The following is a 16,327-nucleotide window of genomic DNA, read 5'->3' as shown; positions in this document are numbered from 1 at the left end:
CAGAATCAAAAATTTAACAAAAATAACTCTAAATGATTAAAAAACTTTGATAAGTAATTAAATCACAAGGGCACTTATGACAGTTACAAAATATATTTTTATTAAAAAAAATAAACAAAAAAAAATCTCTCACAACTCAATTTTCTCTCCCACTATCTTCTCTTTGCAATAATCATTTTCTTTCATCACCTTTTCTTTTTTATTTTCTAAAATAAAAACTACGTTGCACATGTAAGCCGTAGTGCATGAGTGGAGCTTGGCTTGAATTGTCGTATATTTGTCTCGTCTTTCACCATTTGTCTACCTAGCTAAATACAAGCTATGTAACAAAAACAAGCACTATCACTATATCTACGATCTTTTACTGTTAACTTTCCGATAAGTCCTTTTCTTTTTCTCCCACCTTACAACTGCCTCTTTTTTTACTTTCCAAGATCGATACTTTTCTCGATCTTTCAACCAGCTAGAGTACTCCTTCCCTGGTTTGCACACAATGAAGTCTGCCAAATCATCAAGGTCAGACTTCTTGGAGCCTGCTAGTGTGCAATTTAGGTACATCTCCCCAGTGCAGGTTTCTTCTGTTCCCTCCTCCATGATATCACTAAACTCTCTTGTGCAGCTCATGAAGCATGCATTTTCGGAAGTTTTTGCTACGTCACTCTGTGCTTTCTTATGGTGGCGTGTGACAGAATGTTTGCTGCAAAAATAACCAAAGCAGAAAACGGCTTCAGTCTTAGCGGCAGAATGATAACGCACAATAATGTCCTGGGCTCTGAAGTACATTATCTCAAAGATTTCATCACCTTCAAAAGAACCAAGCACCACTGTTGTTCAGGGATAAACTCACATAACCAAATCAAACAAAAAAGAGACATCATAAAAAGTCTATACCACTATTGGTTGAAATGAGAAGAACTACGCATTTTAGAGCCCAAACTCAGAAATACCTCCATAGTTCTATAACAACCTACTCTTTTGGCGTAAATAACAATCAAAGAAAGCACACATATAAGGGCCAATCAACACAACTTTCATATAATTGAGTCCTTTCACAATTGACACAAGGGCATGGTGGAGTCTGACTAACTGTACACATTGTGGACCCATTGATTTTGCAATACAAGCTGAGATCACCATTCATTATAACCTTCACCTTAGGTGAATCACCTAAGACTTATAAATTCTGGCCTAAATATAAAGGCTTAAATTGTGCAGTACCCTAATTCCAAATCACAAAGCAAATTGCAAGATGAACTTGTAGGACAACTTTTTGAGGAGAATAAAGCTCTTAATCTTCTCCATGTAGGCCAATAAGCTGATTTTTTATTTCAGATAAATCTTTGATTTTCATAGATCCATGTCTATCATAGAATTTTTTGAAGCCAAAACAATGGGTTCACTTTCTGAAGCACACATAGTGATTTACAAAATTATGGCCTTGAACTTGTTAAGTGAAATAGTGAAATGGATTCAGATTATCGATCTACCTTTAATTAATTTATTTATTTTTTGCCAAAGATTTTAGATTATCTGGAGCTACCTCCAAACAAGAAAGGGAAGATCTCTGAAAGCTTTGCTATACAAAAATTTTCTCATATTTTCCTGAGTAACTCTATGCAAGTTATAAAGCTACATAAACATGTTTCCAGAAAGAAAGAAAAAAATCCTCTTAAGAAAGAAATGGAGCACATAAAAATAGCGAACGCACCAACAAAGATTATTTTAGTTGAAGAACAAACTAACACAAATGAAAGATGAACATATGATTCACATTTCACCAAGATCAGTGAAGACTATTCTACATGGTAACAGTAATATTGATACCTCAAGTAAACATTTTGAGTCTTCTGAAACTTCGATGCAACTTTTCTGATGGATTTCTGTTTCTTCACAGCCTGCAACATGTGTCATTACTCAAATATCAATTGTTCAAAGGAGACACATTCTTTCTCAATTTTATCCTCTTCTTTATAAGTTTGTAGAGTGAAATATAAAACACATGAATTGAACCAAGAAAAAGGCAGAGAAACAAAGCTCACCTGTGTAACCTTATCAGCAGGCAATTCAGATGAAACAGATTGTGAACCAGCATCTAAGAATGACCTCAGTGCAACTATATCACCCTCTTCAAAAGCACATAGGTTTAATATTGCCATGATTATTGATATGCAGCCCTTAACTAAGAAATCAATCCCGCTAGCAAAACTTAATGACAGCAAGCCCAAAAAATGCAGAAGGATCCACTTGGAAGTCTTATGTATCATCGGGCGGGTTTTCATCATGTCAGATAAGAACTTCTGATTAGATAGAGACAAATTGAATTGAATAAAGCAGCCAATGATACCCACCACAAAATCATATTCCTTAAGTGAAGAAGCATCTTTTAAGGTTTGCGGATACCCCGAATTCCCACCATTTCTCAGGCACCAAATAACTTTCAACAAGGAACTACTCATTAACTTCAATATCGAAGCAAGAAGATAAATGTCTTCTGGGTTTGTATTCCCTTTTCTATAAAACACGTTATGATTGGCATCTGAAGATGAAGCTCCATGTATTATGCTATGTAAGACTGACAGAATATCATCTTTACACGATTCATTGAAAATATGTTGGTTCTCATTTATGTATGCAGTAGAAGCAGCCATCATACCAGACTTTGTTAACTGCCTCAAGGAACCTAAATGGGTCACTCGATTACAAATTTTTTCTCTTGTTCCTTGTTGAATACAAGATTCAAAAGAAGGATGATGACTCCCTAGCATCCATGAATTGGCATGAGAACAGCTAACACCCAACGCATGGTGATCCATAAGTGAACTAGACATGTGGCTAGTGTACAAAACAACTGACCTTTCGAATGCTGTTAGGTAGCAGTCCATATTTCTAAGATCTGGTCTAACATTCTTCAAAGAGGTGTCTATATCTATTGCTTCAGAAACTAATAAAATGAAATGAGTCTGTAACATTTTTGGCGCAGAAAGCATGATAGGGTTGAGAAGCAGAGGCAATGCTGCAGTCAGGCTCAGTTCAGGACCTCTAAAATTCTTACTGAATTGCAAGTATAGTCTTTTGAGAAAGTTCTCAGATGCTGGCTCATCATAAGCTGATAAAATAAAGTGAACAGAAATCACCTCCAGAACACTTCCAATATCACTTTTAACAAGGTTATTAAATAACCTTTCATTTGTGCAAGAAGCAGAATCAACAGCCACAAAGTACTTTCTTAACAGTCTCCGCATTAAAAGTTCGTCTGCAAATATCTAAAGGCAATTCATCAAAATTTCAGTTGTGAATAGTTACATGGAAGAAATGTAAAAAACTACAACTAAGGAGTAAACAAAATACTTAGGATGGAGGTAACCAGAAATATGCCACAGCAATTACACTAACGGAAGAGAAGCGATATTCTATATTATGGCCATGATCTACACCCAAAAATGGTTGTATTGTTGGTTGAAATGACAATACAAAGGAGAGAACATGATACCAACAGCGTTACAAAGTGATCAAAAAACAAAACCAGCACATCACCATACTTGTAAAGGTATAGTGAAGCCAATAATTAGAAGCTGAATAATTTAGAGAAAACACCTCCAATGCATTATTTAACCAGCCAAACAATACCTATTATTAAAATAGGGGGCAGCACTGTCAATTTTGAATATCAAGAGAAAAGCGACCGTCGCACGATAGTCCTCAACGCAATTATCTTGAATTTACTAAATAGTTCAGTGGAAAAGGACCTTTGAAGTAAAACTCATCTTTATTAGACAACTGTCCTGAAAGCATTAATCACTTCATTTCTATTCTGGCCTTTTAAGTTAAGGATAAACTTCACATTAGTCAAACAGAAAACAAGGGTGAAAAAGCTAATTAATATATAATTCAACATAGTGAACCTTATTACTACTAACTGTACTTGGGAACTGTAAAACTGATAATCATACAAAGACATAATATGTATACGATTGTAACTGTACATGCAGGAAACTACCATATGTCTGGAAGCATAGCTGTGACATATCCTCAGAGAGAAAACATAAACTTGAAAGCATAAAGTAAAAGTTAAAATTTAATGTTACCTCAAGCAATGCACAGAGAACCGGGTGCCACAGATTAGAAGGCTCTAAGAAACATAAGGAAGCAACAAAGTCTTTGGAAACATACGTTCCACCAGCATCAGTATACGTGCATTCACAAGAAACAGACTTCCGAAAGCTGACAGACTCTTTCTCACTGCATCCACTTGTAACCAAAGCAATCAATTTCCCAAGAACCAAAAGAAGAAATTGGGTATTCTCCATTACTAAACTTGGGTCCACCATGCTCAAAGATACACAGCATCTTAAAAGCAGGGTTATTTCGTCAACATCGACCGCCATATCTTTGTCAGAGTCAGTGTGCTTGTGAGCTCTATTTGCAGAGGCATCAGATAAAGCAGAGAATAGAAATTTAAGCCGCTTATCTAGCTCTTTGAACAAACAATGGATGAGACATTGCAGATCTTCCAATTTCAGTTCAATGCCAAAATAATTACAACTGCCTTCAGCGTTAGACCAATCAATTGGTTCCTGTAAAGACAGTGGAACCACTAATGCGTATATTCGCTTTAAAACCGGCACCTTTAGACCCTGAAGTTAACACAATCAAATTAAAATTACAAAAACAGGAAACAAGAAAAGAGCAAAATATGAGTTCCTAACTGCACAAGACTTTTCATTTATCCATGTCTATATTTATTTATGCACATAAAAAATGTCAACAAAGAACCAAAAACAAAAGCTAAAATTGTTGCTTGAACAAATTTTCGTATCACTTCCCTAATTTGTTCGATTTTGGCCTCCAAGAATACATCTTTCACTGAAATAACAGTAAGGAAACCGAAATGGGAGTACCTGTGGTGCTTCAATTGCAGAAATTAGGGTTTGGAAGGTGAGTGGGGGAAGGCGATTCGGAGTTGGGGTTTCTTCTACTGCGCGGTTTGGGAGCTTCTTGGATCTCTTGCGCTTCGAACCCATGTCCCAATTCTACGAAACCAGATCTGAAAGAGAAATCGCTTTCGCTGGGGATTTGATATTTGGCGCCAAAACAAAAACAGGTGGTCTGAATTTTTGAACTCTCAGGGAGACCCTGTAATGGTGTATCGCACGAGCCAGCAAGGATGGAAATGACGCTTTATATTTTGACCTCGTTTAGAGCATATCCAATATCCAATAGAGATGGGTTCGGTTCTAAGTGTTCAAATTATTTAGTGTAGACAAACTCTATGTTACTTGCTCCAGCTGTAATAGGTTTTTTGTTTTTGTTTTTGTTTGGTAAAACGGATAATTCCATTAAAAAAGGGCAAAGCCCAGAGACCCAACAGAGGCAAAATACAACCAGAAAAGAAAGTTTTACCCACCTCTACCTAGATACATACAGGTACTAGAGTAATAAAACAAAACATTACTATAACAAAACCGAAGAGCTAAGCAGTCCCAGTAGGAGGACATGGTAGTCCATCCGTCTTCAGAACTCCGAGAAGAGATGGTGGTGGCACATTTGCCCATCTGTGAAGACCCACCATCTCCTTGGCAAGCGCAGCTGCAGAATGAGCAACTGTATTCGCTTCACGAGGGATCCAATCCCAGTAGATTTCATTGAAGGAAAGACTCCTCCTTCTAATTTCTTGAATCAAAGGGTAAGTCCTCCAATCTCTACACAAATTACTTGATTTGATGTCAGTAATGAGTTAATGACCTCTTGAGCATCCGATTCTACCATCACTTTTGACAAATTGAGATCCAATGCAGCATTAATCCCGTCCAAGATGGCAATTGCTTCAGCCACTGCTGCCGACCCACAGATGCCCGATCTAGTAGAGCCACCAATAACATTACCCAGATTGTCTCTTATCATAACTCCATAGCCACTTGAAGAAGACGGATCAGACCATGAGGCATCGCAATTTATTTTTGCAAACCCAGGAGGAGGAGGGGTCCATATGGTAGATGGCAAGGTCAACGGAATTATAGTGGGTGGACTCGGCCTATTTACTTGCCAGAATTCATTAGCTAGAATGATCCCACTGAAGATAATGGCCTGGGGGTAGAGCGGTTTCCTCTGGTATAAGTACTCGCATCTTGCAACCTATATCTTCCAGCAGATGAAGCTAATCAAGGTAAGCAATCTCTTTTTTTCAGATGCTGATGTGTTTTGGTTGTATAACTCCATTAGCCACTTGTCAAAAGTTGTGATTCTCTACTTGTTGATTTTTATGCCCAAAGAGGATCCGAACCATACCAACTCAACCCATGAACATAGAAGAAGAGTGTGTTTAATTGATTCATCAAAGTCACCACAGATAGGACACCGAGGAGAAGGAGAACATTTTCTTCTGTATAGGTTTAGCAGAGTAGGTATAGCTCCAGATAGTACTCTCCATAAGAAGCTCTTGATTTTGGGTAGAGATTCCATTTTCCAAATCAAACTCCATGTCTTTTTATCCACAGTATGAGGGGAGTGGTTGGTACAAGTAGAGTTCCTGAGTCGATTGGTATGCAACCTATGGTAACTCGATTTGACCGAGTATATGCCATTATTGTTCCAGGGCCAGATTAGCCTATCAGTACCATGCCCATCCCCAATAGGAATAGAAAGAATCAAGTTAATCACCCTCAGTTGCAGTAGATGCAGGATGTGATCCAGAGACCAGACTCGTAAATCCCAATCGATTAAGGAATGAACTTTCACAAGCATAGCAGGGGGAATTCTAGCTCCAAGGGATATAGTGCTAGAGTGGGGTGGTGGAAGCCAATTGTCCTTCCAGACATCAATAGATAGACCATTTATAACTTGCCAAGATGATCCCTTCATGATCATGATCATGTACGTCTTTTGCTTCCACCAGACTGGACCAACCCCACGAAGCACGATGCCCCTTAGTGGCGTATCTGAAGTCAACATCAGGAAAATACCTTGCTTTGAGAACCCTATCCCAAAGGGAGTTAGGTTCCTGTAGTAACCTCCAGCACTGTTTTGCCAATAGTGCCATATTGAAATCTTGTAAATTCCTGAATCCTATCCCCCCATCATCCTTTGCAAGGCTCAAAGAATCCCAATTTTTCCAGTGAATTTTGTTTCCTCCATCATTGTAACCCCACCAAAAGTTGCTTAGAAGTGAGTTGATCTCATTACAAATGGAATTGGGAAACTTAAAACAGGCCATTGGGTAGGACAGAATTGCCGTAGCAACGGATTTAATCAAAATTTCCCTTCCCGCCATAGAGAGCAGACTATGCTTCCAACCATCAATCTTTCTACTGACCCTGTCCTTAATGTAGACAAGAGCTTCCTTTTTTGATCTCCCTCTGGACAAGTCATTATTGTACTGCTTGTTGAAATGCTGAATAAGGTTGACCTTTTCAGCTCAAAAAAAAAAAAAAATTGAAGCTGCTTATTTCAGAGACATAACTAGCTAGAGTTGAAAAATCGGGTGTACTAGAATTTAAAGTTAACTTTAAGTGAAGACTGCTACTGAAATTTGAATCAAAGTTCTTTAATGACTAAGTTAGACAGAGGCTAAAATAAGAGGATGGTAGGAGACTTTGATTTTATAGATGCTAAACCCTATATGAAACATGTACTTGCAATACTTCATCCACAAAAATGAGGTGGGTTGCAGCTCACTCCAATCCTCCTCTAGTTTTGTCACTTTTGTGCCTGTGCTTATAGAAGACTGTCCAAAGAGTCGGTACTTTGTTTCAAAGGTCAGCGCTTTCATTTGATCACATTTAGTGACGGAGAAGTGGATGCCTTAATTTTGACTTAAGAAAGGGCAAGCCCAAAAAAGTATATCCGGAAGGGGCGCCCAAACTCCATTGATGGGCTTTTCATACCAAGTGGGTGCCCAAGTTTTGAAAATCGTTTGCTCTTTGGCATCGCCATCATCTATAGAACAGAATAATGAAAGCATTTCCCCGCTCCATTAATTGGAAGTTTTCATATCAGAGTGGATAAATTTCTATATAGAGAAGAAGTGAAGACCTTGTATCGATCACTTTAGCCTTAATTGGTGATAAGTATTTTATATTCATGATTTCACGTGAATGTTTCAAATGTTTTAAGGACAATGCATCGATCTAACTAGTTAACAATGCGTTGTAATTTGTTTTTTGTCTTTCATGTTTAGGTTGTGGATGAGTTAAATCTTAACTCTCTACTGTACTTATATGTACTGTACTTATCTATAATGCTTGTATTATAATTTTTTTCTCAAAAAAAAAAAAAAAAAGATAAAATAAAAAGCTAGTTGAATCATTTTACTCTCATAATAACACAATTACCCCCGTTGCGGAGTTTAATTTCAATAAATGAAACCAGGCGTTGGACTAAGTCTCTGAATTAGGCTGGGTTCCAAACTCCTTTAAAAAAAAAAAATCACAATTACTAAATAAATTACAACAAAGTGTACACCACTATATGATGTCAATGTGAACTAATGTTTTCAATCAACCAAAGCATTCAATTTTGCAGACATAATTACAACCAACCATGCAAGCTTTAGAAATTCATCTTATTCATAGTATATATCATGAGCACACGTAGATATAATATTCAGATTTAATATTTGATGCACACATCAATATCCAACGGAAATACATCTTATTCATAGTACGTATATAACTATATATCATGAGCACACGTAGATATAATATTCAGATTTAATACTTGATGCACACATCAATATCCAACGGCTACCGCGCCCACAAGCACTGATTGAAGCTGTCTTTGAAATAGCTAGTTACACAAAGGAATTTGGCCTTGGAGGAGTCCTCATTTTATTTAGAGCATAGAGAACAAGATAGTCCAACCTTTTATGCTTATATAGGTACAGGTTCGACAAGCAGAGACGTTATAATATCCTTAAGCCCAGTTTCAGCATGAGTGAATCCATCTTCATGCTTATATATAACTTCGATCACACGTGCAAGGTTGATAATGCGCAGTAATAGTGGCCTAGGGACATTAGTAGCACCGGCGGAGTTGAGCCATCCTTCATTCATGTCTTTCCATGCATTATTCACTTGTTTAGTAAGTTCGATTGTTGCTTCTTCTTCTGTGGCACAATGTTCTTTCATGTAGCATTCAATAGCTGAGGCAACATGTCCTCTCTTTTGCTCAAACTACATAACGTCAGACTTGAAGGGTAAGCTCAAACCAAGTACTAAAGAGTTGCATAATCAAGTTAACTTACACCTTGAAGGTTAATTTCAAACCAAGTACTAAAGAGTTATATAATTAAGTGAACTTGTACACATTCTGAATACCAGGAAATTTAATTTCAGGATCATAGATGTTTATTCCTTAATTATGAAAGAATTATATGTTAAAGAAGTCAACCAAATCGAAACCTAAATGATGATAACCAAACAGTTTTTGACTCTGACAGATTTTCTTGAGAAACGTTCCGTACAAAGTATTCAACCAGCAAAATTTAGTGATAAAATATTTCTCTCTATTCTCTTTTCTAGATTAATACAAGTACCTTGTGGGATTGCAAGTCATCCATGAGTCTGCCTATTGTTGATGAAGCCTTTACCATCTTTGGGTCGGTGAACACCCAATCCAAGGAATTTTTTGTGACAATATCTCCGGCCATTAAAACAAAGGATGTGGTTGCCATCATGAAATAGGTTGTGGAAAGAGCGGCTGACATATATTCATCCAACGTTGGAGTGTATTTCTCATGGAACCATTTGGCTTCTTGAAACCAAGATCTGACTTGAACTTTCATCTGATCATAGAGACCAATCGATCGACCAAGATATATTAATTAATGTGTAATCTCTAATCACTTTGTATCTTATTTATAATATATGGCGTATTAATGAAGCTTCTTACTGATTCTCTGGCGTAGTGGATGCGATACAACTTCCCCTCCTTCTCAAGCTCATTTTCAATATCAGCGTAGATGTCCAAGAGTGCCTGGTAACAGATTTTCATGTAATCTGCAGGTAGTAGATCCAATGCAGAGATGTCCCACCTAATCAACAAATGAAACCATCTCATAAGTAGCCAATCAAACACCAACTCACCAAAAAACTTAATTGGATAGTACATAATCGTTTAACATGGGTGTAATTTAACATGGCAGTTGGAACATAAATAAAATGAGCTACAAAATTAATAGAACTGAGCAAAATTTGTATAATTGATATTTAACCTCTCAACAGCTTCAGTAAAAAGCTCTAATTCTTCATGTGTGCCATGCACATCATAAACGTCATCAAGAACCACGATTAAGGCGACAATTTTGCACAATGTCATCCTACCAAAGCAATATTCGGGCTCAAAGTAGACTCCTAAAGCCCAAAAGTAGCTTTCAACTACTCTATCTCTTGCAAAAGGTAATTTGTTCACAAAATCCAGCTCCTTCCACCACCTGATTAATGTAACAATCATTATCATAACGTAATGATTTAATTAATTTTTATGTAGATCTTAAAGTGTAATCTATATATATATTAATTAACCTTGTGATATAACTTAGTTCTTTTTGATGGACTCGCTGCAATTGATTGAAATCCAACTTCGCAAAAGTCAGGAGTGTTTCATTGATATCTGAACTTTTTAGTTCCCGGCAGAAAGACAAGTAGCGCCTTGCTTCTAGCCTTGGGTAGCCCTTCCACAGTGGCTGGTATAAGGCATGAGTTACTCGTTTTAGAAGTGGTGGACTTAGACCACCCTGTGCAGCAGTTACTGCCAACTCAAGATGAGTGGTAGTGAAGGCCAGGGCGGCTTCTAGTATATCCTCTCCGTGTGTCCTAAGATGTGTGGCTTCATACAAGCTTAAAATTCCTTCCACATCAGTGACAAGTGATCTCTTAAATTTCCCATCAACGTCGATGAACTTGCTGAACATCTCTGCTTCATTCACCCAGCCAAGACGCGCATGTTATTAGTCACGAAATATATACGTGTGAGTCTATATATATATATATATATATATATATATAAGAAATGATTGATTGAGAAAAGGACTAGCTATGTACTTACTGCATGAAACCTCAAAACCTTGTTGTCTAAGCAATCGAAAACGTAGAGCTATTGTGTAAAGCTCATCATCATCATTATTTTCTTGGTCATCATAGGAAGAGTTGTGAATTTTCTGCAGCATTTGGTGAATCTCATTTTCAAAATGGTAGGACACTCCTAAGCGTTGAATTTCATCAATTAAATTTAATTCTTGTGAAGTTGGAGCCATTATAAGCATCCTCTTCACTTCTTCCTTCAATTCTTGGACCCGTTGCTCGTTTTCATCGCTTGCAGTTTCCTACATACAGAAAAAAATAAAATTGAAGGGGAAATGGAAGTATGAATACATGCATGGTGAAAATTAATTAACTAAAGTTAATGTGATTTCAGGTACCATAGAAGCATATGACAGAAAATGATCGCCCCAAATGCTGGGAGAATAATTAGCTGAACGTCGATTAACATCAGGAGTACTTCTGCCATTTGGGGTTTGAGCTTGGTATGTTGAAACTAATTTAGCAGACATTCTTATTTGAAGTGCTTAATTTGATTCTAATCAAGGGATAAGCAGATGTGAGTTGAAGTGCTGTGGTGCTTTGATATTTATAATCATCAAACACAACTAAAAGTGGGATTGGATTTGATTGATTGACAATGATGTAGGACGAGAATGAGCCTGGTTTAGTCGGAAAACCATAAAAGCAAATAAGTGGCGTAGAATCAAGAACAGTGGTTGGAAAATAGGTAACTCACGCGTTATTAGCTGCCGCTGGAATATTCAAGAAGATTTGGTTTTGGATCTTTCGGGTTTCTTGTGCAAAAAGTCAAGTATTAATTGTGAATCAGATTGTGCTCAACTTTTGGCCAGAATGTCCGTTTGAGATGCATGATACCTTTCTGGAATAGGAACGATGAGATCTTCAAGACTCACTTTAGTGACCCCTAATAGATTTAGGCCAAAATATATCGTTTTAATTATCCGATTTGGTATTTAATATTTTTAGGCTAACTAGTTTTACATTCTTTTTGGGATTCTTTTTATTTTTGGGTTTTCAGTTTCCTTTTACTTTGGATTCTTTAGGGTTTTAGTTTGGTCTTTATACAAACTAAAAGCTGGCTGGGAAAACATTTAATAATGGGTGTGTTTGCACCAAGGTTTCAAATTTCTCCGAAACTGCCGAAATTTCCTTCGAAATTTCCGTAATTTTGAAGTACTGAAACAAAATTCATATGTTATATCATTTCCGTCAGGAGTTTCCCGAAATTTTATGTACATTTCTACGAAATTCTTAATTTCCGAAATATCTACACACACTATATATTTAAAAATTCACACCGAAATTTTGTCCGAAATTTTTATGTCACCTACAATGAATTTTTTACTCCATACTTTTATAGAGAAAATATGAAATTTTGACTTTTTTTATTTTTTTTGCAATCAAGTTGAATACAACAAAAAAACCTCTTTGCTTTTATCTGCTACAAAGTTGAATGCTCCAACCACAACAAGATTCCATTTTTGCTTCGTCTCAAATATTGTATGCTTCATACACTGAAACATCATATTAGGTAATTCCACAATATCCGATATATGGATTGCATGTGGAAAGGGAACAACACGTACACATACAATAATCATGTGATGAAGTACAAAAATCATTTCCAAAATTCATGTACTTGGGAGCAGTATTGTATGATACTAAATGAAAGCAATTCAATCAGCTAGATCGAACCACGTACATCGTAGTAACTTTTAGCCTTTTATATTCCTTTTGTTGTACTTGTTCATTTTCATTAACGGGGTTTTGGTTTTACGTGCCCCGCCCCGCCCCATTGTAATTTTCTAATTATTAAAAAAAGTAAATCATATTTACATTATCAATATACAACACATTATCAATACACATAGATACCTACTACAGTACTAGTTAATTATTTGTCCATATAAAATATCATAATTCTATTATAAATGTATAATTTTAGAGATGTTACATTGTAAATAGGTTTATTATAGGTTTGTTTAGTCTATGTAAAAGTTTCATTCAAAAATATCATTTTATAAATGCAATTAATTTGATTTCTTTATTTTTAACCGAAATTTCCACCGAAATCGAAACTTTCTCTGAAATTTCCTTAAATTTGAAGTACCGAAATCGAACCGAAACCGAAATTTGAAACCTTACTTTGCACCTAAATTTGGCAAGGTGGACCCACAAGGTGTAATGAATAATTGCCGCTAATCAGTTGCTACATAAATGGATGACCGCTATTGAATGCCCGCGGCTTAATGAATGACGACCGCGATTGAATGGTGTTAGTCAAGTTCATAAATGTCAGTAGATGCGGGTGTTAAAATGATTGAGGATATTTAAAATCCGTAGAGATTAAATCAGCCGCTACAGAATAAATGACCGCTATTGAATGCCCGCGACGTAATGAATGACCACAATTGAATGGTGTTAGTCAAGTTCATAAAGGCCATTAGATGCGGGTGTCACATGTTTCAAGTTTTTTAGACAACATAATAGGGTGGTGCTATTCACACACTATTTTTCTCTATTCACACACGGACACACCCCTTCTATTTTTCTATTACTTTAATTCAATTTTTTTTTACAAATTACCCTCCCTTGCAATTAAGTTTTTTCATTTTCTTTTTTCTTTTTTCTTTTTCTATTTGACAATTCAATCATCCTCAAATCCTAAACCCTTATTTTTCCGCAGGCACAAAGGACTTCAGAACTCTTTTTGATTCCCTTTTCTTTTCTTTTTTCCATTAAAAACTTCTCTAGCATAGTCATTCTATCTCTCTAATGTGATGCTTTGAAGTTCAATCAAAGCAGAACAAACAACTTTAGACCCATCTTTGGAGAAAATTTTACACTTAATTTGTAATCGAGACATGGAAGAAAAATATGAGTTAAGTGATCATTCGAGCCTCTTTGAATCCATCATCCATGGTTAGATTCTAATTGAAATTATTTGGTGTATTTGAATCCATTAAGCAACTATAGAACTTCACAATAGCCTAATAATGATAGCCTTATGATTATAGAGATGATTTGTTATACTATATATATTATGCTAGAATACGAAAAATTTTGTCATAGGAAAACTATAATATGAGGGGGGTTTCACAGATAAGGAGTGGTTGTTTGTAGGGGTGGGGTGGATTTCAGCAAGGGTTTGTGTTTTTTATTGAGGGTTGATTGGTTTTGATGCTTCTAGTTACTCTTATTTATTAGCTTTTATTTTTATGAAGCAATGTTGTGGACTGGTACATTGGTTTTTGTTATTTTCTGCCAAATTATTTGGGTAATTCATGCTCTGATATACATTATTGAAGTATTTGTGTTGACAATCTTATCATTGCTTTTAGTGGGAAGGAATTAAATGTGTTGAAATAAGGATAGCTTGCTCTTTGCAACTGTAAGATCATGTGCAACTTTTTACTCTTTGGTTTTGCAGCCCTAACTATGGTTTATGCATTTCATTTTTATATGCGTACCAACTTTTTACCATCTATACATTTCAGTTCAGTAACTGTAACTACTACTCTAAATAACCAACTAGTTATTGTATTGACATCCTCTTCACAATGTTGAATTAGGTTTGGTATCTTTTTACCTAACAATCAGAGTGTGGAGAGCAAAACCACATTTACTGCTAAAAATTAGTGTTACTTGGAAGATCTTCGTATCATAATATCTTAGTAGTAAAAAAAATTTTGATTTATTGTATAATGATGTTTGATTTAGGGGGGGGGGGGGTGAAATTTGCACACCCATAATTGCAAATTGCACACCCTTTCATTTTTTTAATAATATTTCAGCTCACATCTTTTTACACTTCTTAAAATACCCTCAAAGTCAGATTTTCCTTTTTTTTTTTTTTTTCTTTTTCTTTTTGGGTCTCCCCCTCTCCCCCCCTCCCTCCCCAAAATCACGACAATCTTCTCTCTTTGTTCTCCATGTACGAGCCCAAGCTGGGTTCCTCTTTCTAGCTGTGAGGTTAAAGGAATAGAGACCCATTGGCGATCTCGGAGATGTGAACCGGAAGCTTCTTGTAGCCTAGGGATCCGAGGGCGGTGGAGACAGCGTCGATTTGGGCGAATTCGACGTATCCAAGACCCAGACCCCATTTTACAATCCTCTCTGAATCTTCCGGCAGAGATCGGAAATTCAACCCAGACCAGATTTTGGCAGAAATAGGATTCGAAGTACCTCGAAGACGATCGATCTTGCAAAACTAGACCTGCTGACGTCAAACATCAGAAGCTTTAAGCCGGAGCTTCAGAGATAGGAAAAAAGCAGACCAGAGCGTCGGCGGGGACGACACCGGTCGAATTTCTTTCAAATTGTTCAAATTTCACAACTTGATTGACATTCCAATGCTTCCTCCTCAAAAATTCAAAATCTTTCTCAACCTAACCCAGCACATCAAAACCCTTAAAATCTCAAATCTCTAGCCTTTCGCCAAAATTATACAACTTCAAATCGCAAAAACAAAACCTACCTTGCCATTAGCGCAGCCGAAACCTCCAGCCTCGGCACGATCATCATCGTAATTACGAGCATCATTCTCCGCGTCCTCCAATGGCAGCTGTACCTGCGCGAGCATAAGATAATTGGGCTCCTTTTCCGAGGTGTGCGTCCCCAACATCATCTTCTGCACCGAGTAGTCCTTCCCCGGCGACTCTTCCCGGTTCGGCAGCCACTTGACGGTGAGCGACGGCCACTCTAGAGGGCATGAGTTATGACCAGATCGAAGAGAAAGGGAGAGAGAGAGAGAGAGAGAGAGAGAGAGAGAGAGAGAGAGAGAGAGAGAGAGAGAGAGAGAGAGAGAGAGAGAGAGAGAGAGAGAGAGGACCCAAAAAGAAAGAAAAAAAAAGAGGAAAATCTGACCTTGAGGGCATTTTAGGAAGTGTAAAAAAATGTGAGATGAAATATTATTATAAAAATGAAAGAGTGTGCAATTTGCAATTATGAGTGTGCAAATTTCACACCCCTTGATTTATGATTGACTTGCCAAATAGAAAAAAGAAAAATAAACATAATTGCAAGGAAGGGTAGTTAGGGTAATTTGTAAAAAAAATTGAATTAAAGTAATAGAAAAATAGATGGGGTGTGTGAATAGAGAAAATAAGTGTGTGAATAGCACCACCCAACATAATAAACTAATTGTGTTGTCTGAATAGCATGAAAATCCATACTAGTTCATGTTTTCCAGCTTTGAAAAATTCAGACAACAGATAACTGTTGTATGAATAAACCAAGAAATTCTCTCTTTCAGTTGAAAAAATAAGACA

The 16,327-nt window shown here is 36.7% G+C and overlaps 2 protein-coding genes across 3 annotated transcripts; both read right to left on the bottom strand.

Moving 5' to 3' along the window:
* Nucleotides 1–230: 230 nt before the first annotated feature.
* LOC133746399 (uncharacterized) lies at nucleotides 231–5,243 on the bottom strand. 2 transcript variants are annotated; one of them, XM_062174585.1, is made up of 5 exons: nucleotides 4,899–5,243; nucleotides 4,086–4,634; nucleotides 2,040–3,263; nucleotides 1,825–1,895; nucleotides 231–697 (listed from the first exon to the last, which is right to left on the bottom strand). In XM_062174585.1, the coding sequence occupies exons 1-5, from the start codon at nucleotides 5,019–5,021 to the stop codon at nucleotides 352–354; spliced, it is 2,313 nt and encodes a 770-aa protein (XP_062030569.1). In that variant the 5' UTR covers nucleotides 5,022–5,243; the 3' UTR covers nucleotides 231–351. The 2 variants fall into 2 exon arrangements, with proteins under 2 accessions (XP_062030569.1, XP_062030570.1); XM_062174586.1 differs by having other exon boundaries at nucleotides 665–803.
* A 3,621-nt stretch (nucleotides 5,244–8,864) lies between these two features.
* LOC133707375 ((-)-germacrene D synthase-like) lies at nucleotides 8,865–11,570 on the bottom strand. Its single transcript, XM_062132942.1, has 7 exons — nucleotides 11,414–11,570; nucleotides 11,041–11,317; nucleotides 10,518–10,908; nucleotides 10,208–10,426; nucleotides 9,886–10,027; nucleotides 9,530–9,778; nucleotides 8,865–9,167 (listed from the first exon to the last, which is right to left on the bottom strand). The coding sequence occupies exons 1-7, from the start codon at nucleotides 11,543–11,545 to the stop codon at nucleotides 8,865–8,867; spliced, it is 1,713 nt and encodes a 570-aa protein (XP_061988926.1). The 5' UTR covers nucleotides 11,546–11,570.
* Nucleotides 11,571–16,327: the final 4,757 nt, after the last annotated feature.

The sequence above is a fragment of the Rosa rugosa genome, chromosome 4, assembly GCF_958449725.1.
Source record: "Rosa rugosa chromosome 4, drRosRugo1.1, whole genome shotgun sequence".
Lineage (NCBI taxonomy): Eukaryota > Viridiplantae > Streptophyta > Magnoliopsida > Rosales > Rosaceae > Rosa > Rosa rugosa.
Note: the sequence above shows the minus strand (reverse complement) of the source record. Positions and strands in the feature narration are given on the sequence as shown.